The sequence below is a fragment of the Salvelinus fontinalis genome, chromosome 38 (genome assembly GCF_029448725.1).
Source record: "Salvelinus fontinalis isolate EN_2023a chromosome 38, ASM2944872v1, whole genome shotgun sequence".
NCBI lineage: Eukaryota > Metazoa > Chordata > Actinopteri > Salmoniformes > Salmonidae > Salvelinus > Salvelinus fontinalis.
Window position 1 is genome coordinate 21,835,514 of NC_074702.1, and position 7,500 is coordinate 21,843,013.

Consider the following 7,500-nt stretch of genomic DNA (forward strand, 5'->3'; position numbering starts at 1 on the left):
AGAAATGCACTTTTTGACACTTTCATGAAGCATTATGACCATCCTGCGTCACTTTACTTGGACTAAAGAAATGCACTTTTTGACACTGTCATGAAGCATTATGACCATCCTGCGTCACTTTACTTGGACTAAAGAAATAGACTTTTTGACACTGTCATGAAGCATTATGACCATCCTGCGTCACTTTACTTGGACTAAAGAAATGCACTTTTTGACACTGTCATGAAGCATTATGACCATCCTGCGTCACTTTACTTGGACTAAAGAAATACACTTTTTGACACTGTCATGAAGCATTATGACCATCCTGCGTCACTTTACTTGGACTAAAGAAATGCACTTTTTGACACTGTCATGAAGCATTATGACCATCCTGCGTCACTTTACTTGGACTAAAGAAATAGACTTTTTGACACTGTCATGAAGCATTATGACCATCCTGCGTCACTTTACTTGGACTAAAGAAATGCACTTTTTGACACTGTCATGAAGCATTATGACCATCCTGCGTCACTTTACTTGGTCTAAGCATTATAACCAGCAGAATCATGTTGCCAGATAGGCCTATCACGTACATGCCCTTATGTCAGTCATCAGTTAAAAAGAGGGTGTCTTGTCCTGCTCCTGAAATCTGCTCCTGCATTCATCCCAGTCATCAGCGACAGAGCATTGGTGTAGGTGCATGTCTGACATCAATGTGTGCGCAATTACAATGATAATTTAATATGGCCAATTTCTGAAAATATTATAAAACATAAAAATACTGTTGACAAGTCGGTTATGGTGTAATGGAGTGAGGTTTGACACTCTTATGTAGGTGTCATAACCAGCCATAAAATAACGCAATATATGTCACAACAGGTCTAAATATATTTGTCATGACAGTGTTATGACCATATTATGACAGGCTATAACAAGTTATGTCAGCTGTTATGACATGGTTATGTTATGACGCTAGGTGTCAAGTAAAGCGTTACCCAGCAGGGTAATGGGTTTTGTATTGCCAGAGGAGGCATATGGGTGATAGTTTGACTGATTTGTTTCCTCTACCGATAACATTTTCCCGATCATGGTGCCACCCACCTAATGACTTCCCACATCTTCATTTGTCTATTAAATGAGTTTCAATTGATTATTTTAGTATCGATTCGGGGGCCGCCTAAGATGGGGCTCTAGTTGTTAAACTAGGGGAAACACTGCTCAATGTGGTGACAGTCATGCTGGGCTCTGATTAATGTTGCTGATCCTCCCCTCCATTTACCCTCCATTACCCTTTCATTATCCCTCGTTCTCCTTCCCTTTGTACAGTACCCCCCACTAACCTGCCCCCAACCCCCTTTCCTTCCTATCCCCCATCTACCCTTATCCTCCGTCAACCTCACCCCACAACACTGTGGGGGGGCCTCCCAGTAGGGGGGCGTCCCATCTATGCCCCCCTCTACCGTCCAACCCACTCTGTGCCCCCCTCCTCTTGGCCAGGTTAGGGTATCTATCCCGGGGGAGTTTGGCAGTCGAGCAGCCTTTACAAGCCTAATCAAATTAATATTGAGGGGATTTGTGAGCTCTTTGTAATGTGGCTCAGGCACGGGTAATTCCATTGTGTCGCTGGGTTAGAGGGCTGTATTTGGTGGCGATTGGAGGTTGTGGTAAACCTTAATTGAGTTAAAGATGGGGTAGGGAGGAAGGCTCTGTGGTTACACTGGGTAACTGGTTAGGGTAAAGCTGTGGGAGTAGTGAGTGTTTAAACGAGGAGCTCAGAGAGAGAGAGAGAACCAAGCATAGCAAGAGACAAGCCTTTTAAGGTAAAACAAACAAAGAGCCATGGTGAATGTTTCTACTGGGTTTATTTCAGTTGGATTGTTTCGGTTTGATTTTAACACTTGAGAAAACTTGCAACCAAAATCTTCAAGTCAAATTGTAGGGTTTTTAGGACACTGCTGTTTTAGGACACCATTTAAATGATGTCAAAACCGAAGTCAGTCAGCTAAATGGAAACAAGATTACACTCTGCTGGAGGCAGCTGGCAAAGAGCAGGAGAGCGGATGGGTAGAGAGAGACATAAGGATAGTGGGAGGAGGAGAAGAATCAGTGATAAATTGGAGAGATGGAGAAACTCAAGGAGCAGAGTGATAGAGGAGGGAGTAGGAGGACATTGAGAATGAGAAATAAAGAAATAAAGAGTGATTACTAAGCGAGAGAGAGTCTCATGAGAGCTCTGTGTGTGTGTGTGTGTGTGTGTGTGTGTGTGTGTGTGTGTGTGTGTGTGTGTGTGCGTGCGTGCGTGCGTGCGTGCGTGCGTGCGTGCGTGCGGTGGAATTACATATCAGTGCTGCATCTGCTTCTTGTGTGACTCAGCTGGATCGCCATGGCAACCAACCATCCTCCTTACCCTCTCCTTAAATGTACTCTCTCTCTCTCTCTCTCTTTCCTATATAAACTACCTCTTTGTACCAACATACAGTACCCTGGCACGGAGGGTACCCTGGTACCCTGGCATGGAGCCAACGCCCCACGTTCGGCTCAGACAGAAAGGGGGCAGGATGCAGGAAGTGGTGCTGAAAGGAACCGAGCCCCCCATCACCCGCTTACTGGGCTGAATTGAAACTGTGAATCTGAAAGGCCATACTCACACCTTCATTTATTCTACACATTTACATTCATCTGTGTGAGTCTGTAGGTCACTTGGCCTGTGTTTGGGGAACAGGGGAAGGGAGAGGTGCATTTATGTTGCTCTTCACACTCAAATTCTTCCAAGTGAATGTGTGTCCGTCCGTAAGTGGTGATTTCCCGCTAAAATCTACATACAGACATTCAACCTGGAACCAAAAAGGGTTCTTCAAAGGGTTCTCCTGTGGGAACAACCAAATAACCCTTTTAGGTTCTAGATACAGTAGCAGCAGGAATATACATAGTATCTGGTTACTATTATTTCATTCAAGTTATAAGCAGTGAGAGACTCGTCATGACCATTTCCCCTTGTTAACAAGTGGGATCGACCCAGTTTATAGAGTCTGTCTTCTTATGCAACATGCCATACAACTCATTCTCGTAGTGGTTACAAGCATGTGAAGCAGCACATTTGGTTAGTAAGGTTCCAGTCTTGTTAAGAACTGAGATATTTAGATGCCAGATAGTCAGCAGACAAAGCCATCTGCCTCTGTCATTTTTGTCCCCAGGCGAAAACCGTACACTGGCAAACTGGAGGAAAAAGAGTCTAGGGCTCAGATGGCGGGAAGTGTGTGTGTGTGTGTGTGTGTGTGTGTGTGTGTGTGTGTGTGTGTGTGTGTGTGTGTGTGTGTGTATGGAAAACAGACTCTGGCTCTTTGTTTTTTTCTATTTTCTTTTCTGACAGAATGATCACATTATCCCTTCAAATAGAGCCATGTTGAAGGCCTGCTGGTGACACTTAAGGCATCTGAGAGTCTGTTTTAGACTAGGAGTTGAAATTTCACTTCCATAAATGATATACACTGCTGCATATGTGGGATGTTGAAGAGCATTTTTTAGACCCCACACTCAGGGCTGGAATTAATCTGTATCGTGGAAGATCTGCGATATAGCTCGATTTAAATTGAAAGACAATGTTCCCGCATAGATTTTTATATTGTGTTCTATGATTGTACGTTCGTTTATGTGTACCTCTGTCTTGTTGCTTTTGTCGCATTGCTTTGCTTTATCTTGGCCAGGTCGCAGTTGTAAATGAGAACTTGTTCTCAACTGGCCTACCTGGTAAAGGTAAAATAAAAAAATGTAAAATCTGAGATTGTCCACGATACATTCACGATACGGATTGAATCCAGCCCTGAAAGCTTTCAGACTCACATAATGAAGCACTTGGGATAATTAGAAACAGAAATTCTTGATTTTCTTAAACAGAGCAAACTGGATGTAAATGTGTGCCAACCATTCAAGCTTGAACTATGAATGACACAGTGGTACTGCCCTCACCCTAATCTAAATCATTTAGAGCCTGCACACACACACAGACAGAGACACACATAGACATAGATACACACAGACAGAGACACACACAGACAGAGACACACACAGACAGAGACACACACAGACAGACACAGACATACACACACAGACAGAGCTACACACAGACAGAGACACACACAGACAGAGACACACACAGACACACACAGACACAGACACACACAGACACACAGACACACAGACAGACAGAGATACACACAGAAAGAGATACACACAGACAATTTTGTTGAAGTGTTACATTTGGTAAATAAACCCTCTTCCATTTCTCACCCGCCTTCTTTTCTCTCCATCCTTGATTTATTTCCCTTTACCCTCTCATGGCCTCTCTCCACTTTTACCTTATCTGGCCATTTCATCTGTCACCCTATCTATCTTTCCCTGGCTGCTCTTCTCTTTCCTCTCCGTATTCCATTACACATGCCTCATTGTTTCCACTACTACTACTTCCCCTCTTTGTCTTCGTCTTCCTGTTCTTCCTCTTTCTTCTTCTTTTTGTTTTTCTCTCCTCTCCATCCCTCCTCCTCCATGCAGGTGTAATGTCCAGGACTACATCTGGCACAAGGGTTCCCGCTGTGAGTCGGTGGTGACAGAGTTCCAGGTGCTGTGTCTGACCATCGGGGCGTCGGCCCTCATGGTGCTGCTGCTCTTCATGATCATCGTCTGCTTCGCCAAGAAGCTCCACGTGCTCAAGACCGAGAACAGCAAGCTGCGCAAACGCAGGTAAGCTTCCAGCGTGGCCCTGGGGAAACCTGCACAAATACAGGGGAGTTTATGGACCAGATAACACCAGTTAGCACAAAGGTGTAAGAAACCCAGGAAAAACCAGGCAGTGCAACCATAGATCATAGAACCCATGGAACCTGGCTGCGCAAACGCAGGTGAGCTTATGGACTAGAAAAACCAGGCAGCAGATAGACAGGTTTTTCAGCTCTTGTATTCTCACAGCATATGTATGTGAAATAAAGCTAATCACACTCACTATCAACAAAGCTTGGCATTTCTAGCACTTTTGAAAATGATCATATTTAGTATTCGAGAGAAGAGGCTGAGAGAGGGAGGGAGCCTGGACTGGAAAGAGGAGGATGGGGGATGGGTCACAAACAAGAAGAGGCGATAGACAGAACAGACAGAGGGGGAGAATTGTGTGGATCAGATAAAGGGGGGAGGATATTAAATGAGCGAAGGAGACAATGAAGGAATGCGGAGGAGGAGGAGGGGGCGGAAAACACGATGACAAGATAGATGAGAGAGGAAACGCAGAAAGAGAGAAAAGATAAAGCAGAGAGAGAAAAAGGGAGGGATTGAGTTTGCATTGAAAGAGAACAGGATGAGGATAGCTAGAACAAGTGCAGTATGAGATGCGGCTGTGCCTTCGCTGGTCGTTTTGCCTAGCAACAGTGAAGTCATGTAGGAGGGTGGATGAGTGTGGATGCTTCCATCAGCAATGCACATTTCTTAGCTGAGGATGATGATGTTAGCATTATGATGATGATGAAGAAAAGTGGAGCAGTCATTGCGGTGGATAGCGTGCTGATGGCTAGCGCGCGGTGCTAGCTGAAAATAGTGATGTCATTGCTGCTCTGGCTCCAGCTGAAAGTAGGGCAGTCTGATCAGGAGTGTATGAGAGGGGAGGGGAGGGGGAGACAAGGCAGGGGAGGTGAAGTTGACCTACATACAGCTGTGCGACCTGAGGGGGGGGGTGTATGTGTGTGTGTGTGTGCGTGTGCGTGTGCGTGTGCGTGTGCGTGTGCGTGTGCGTGTATAGGGCACTGCTGATGAGGCTCATGTATACATGAGACACCCATCTCTCTCTCCCTCCATCTGCTGCAGATAATTGCAGTGGGCTGCACAGTGTATGTGCCGCAGTCAAGATGAGTTCTGCTTCCCTGTCAGAGAGAGAGGCAGAGAGAAAGATGGAGCGAGAGAGAGATGGAGGGAGAGAGGTGCTGGGGAAGCTGGGGAAAGAGAGAGGTCATGAATGGGAGGAAGGGGGAGAAAGGGAAGGAAAAATAGTAGGGATTGAGGGAGGGAAAGAGAGAGAGAGATGCTGGTAACGTTATCTTTGGAGAGAGGAGAGTGTGTGGGTTCTGGCTGAAGAGCCAGATTAAAACTGACACATCCTGGCTTTAGTCCCTTTTCTCCTGTGCCACGGCTTAGAAATATCTCTCTCTCTCTCTCTCTCTCTCTCTCTCTCTCTCTCTCTCTCTCTCTCTCTCTCTCTCTCTCTCTCTCTCTCTCTCTCTCTCTCTCTCTCTCTCTCTCTCTCTCTCTCTCTCAGCCCTGTAGTATCTTCCTTTCAATTAAATTCAATTTGCTTTATTGACATGATATAACAATGTATATATTGCCGAAGCTTACTTTGGAGATTTCAATATTAACATAATTAAAATAATAATAATCAATATTGTCAACTTCTTTCTGTCTCTCTATTTATTTATTTCTCTACTCCATCTCTCTAGCACACTCTCCCTCATCATTACTTGAGCTTTGATTGGCCTGTCATATGAACTCATTAAATATAGATATTGGCGCTGCATCTCAATCAGACAGTAGTAGGAAGTGCTGGGGCTGTACTGATGGGTCTAGTTCAGAGGCTGTTTAACTGTGGATATGATGAGGAGAGGGAGAGAAGGAGATCGAGAAGAGACAGAGAAACTGTGAAACTCTTTCCAGCCAGCAGAGGTTTCTAGAATAACACAAAATGACAAATGACTGTTTGGGAAGTCTGTTTTGGATATCATGTTTCTCCAAGTTTTTAATTGGGTACACAAAGTGAATCACAGTGCTTCAATGGTAGGTCAATGGTGAGTCATTGTTGCCTGTTTGGAAAGTACCTCTCATTTTTGTTTTCAGTTGCAAAACATTTTGCTATACAGTGTGCCCTATTGAATGCAACCCAGGTATGACTTCCAGTGGAAATAGCTATAGTCTAGTTTTGATTCACAGCTGATTTGTTGCATCACAGAGGGTGTCTGTGTCTGTCTGTCATCTGCAAACTGAAGTCTTACACTTGCACTATACTGTAACTAACACTGCTCTCTCTTGCTTTTTCTCTCCCTCCTTCCTCCTCTCCCCACCTCCTTTACCCCCTGTTTTCACATACTTTCCCCTCGTCCTTGAATCCTGATTTTTTCCCTCCCTATTCTCCGTTCATCTCTCTTTTTTCTCTTCTTTCCACCTCTCGCTGCATCCTCTTTTTCAATTTCCCCATCGACACTCTCCTTTTCCTCCACAATGTGACCCCTCCTACTTTCCTCCTCGTTTAATCCTCTTTTACCTGTTCTCCCTCCTCCCTTCCTCTCGTCTCTGGTCCCCTCCCTGTCCTCCCTTCCTCTCGTCTCTGGTCCGCTCCCTGTCCTCCCTTCCTCTCGTCCCCTCCCTGTCCTCCCTTCCTCTCGTCTCTGGTCCCCTCCCTGTCCTCCCTTCCTCTGGTCCCCTCCCTGTCCTCCCTTCCTCTCGTCTCTGGTCCCCTCCCTGTCCTCCCTTCCTCTCGTCTCTGGT

The 7,500-nt window shown here is 45.3% G+C and overlaps 1 protein-coding gene across 12 annotated transcripts in view; it reads left to right on the forward strand.

Annotated features, from left to right (window-relative positions):
- Window positions 1-7,500, forward strand: part of cspg5a (chondroitin sulfate proteoglycan 5a) — a 36,116-nt gene that overhangs the window by 21,284 nt on the left and 7,332 nt on the right. For all 12 annotated transcript variants that reach the window (XM_055904968.1, XM_055904972.1, XM_055904973.1 and 9 more), the window contains exon 3: window positions 4,531-4,719. In XM_055904968.1, the coding sequence (XP_055760943.1) occupies window positions 4,531-4,719 (189 nt within the window). The remainder of the gene's footprint in view (window positions 1-4,530; window positions 4,720-7,500) is intronic.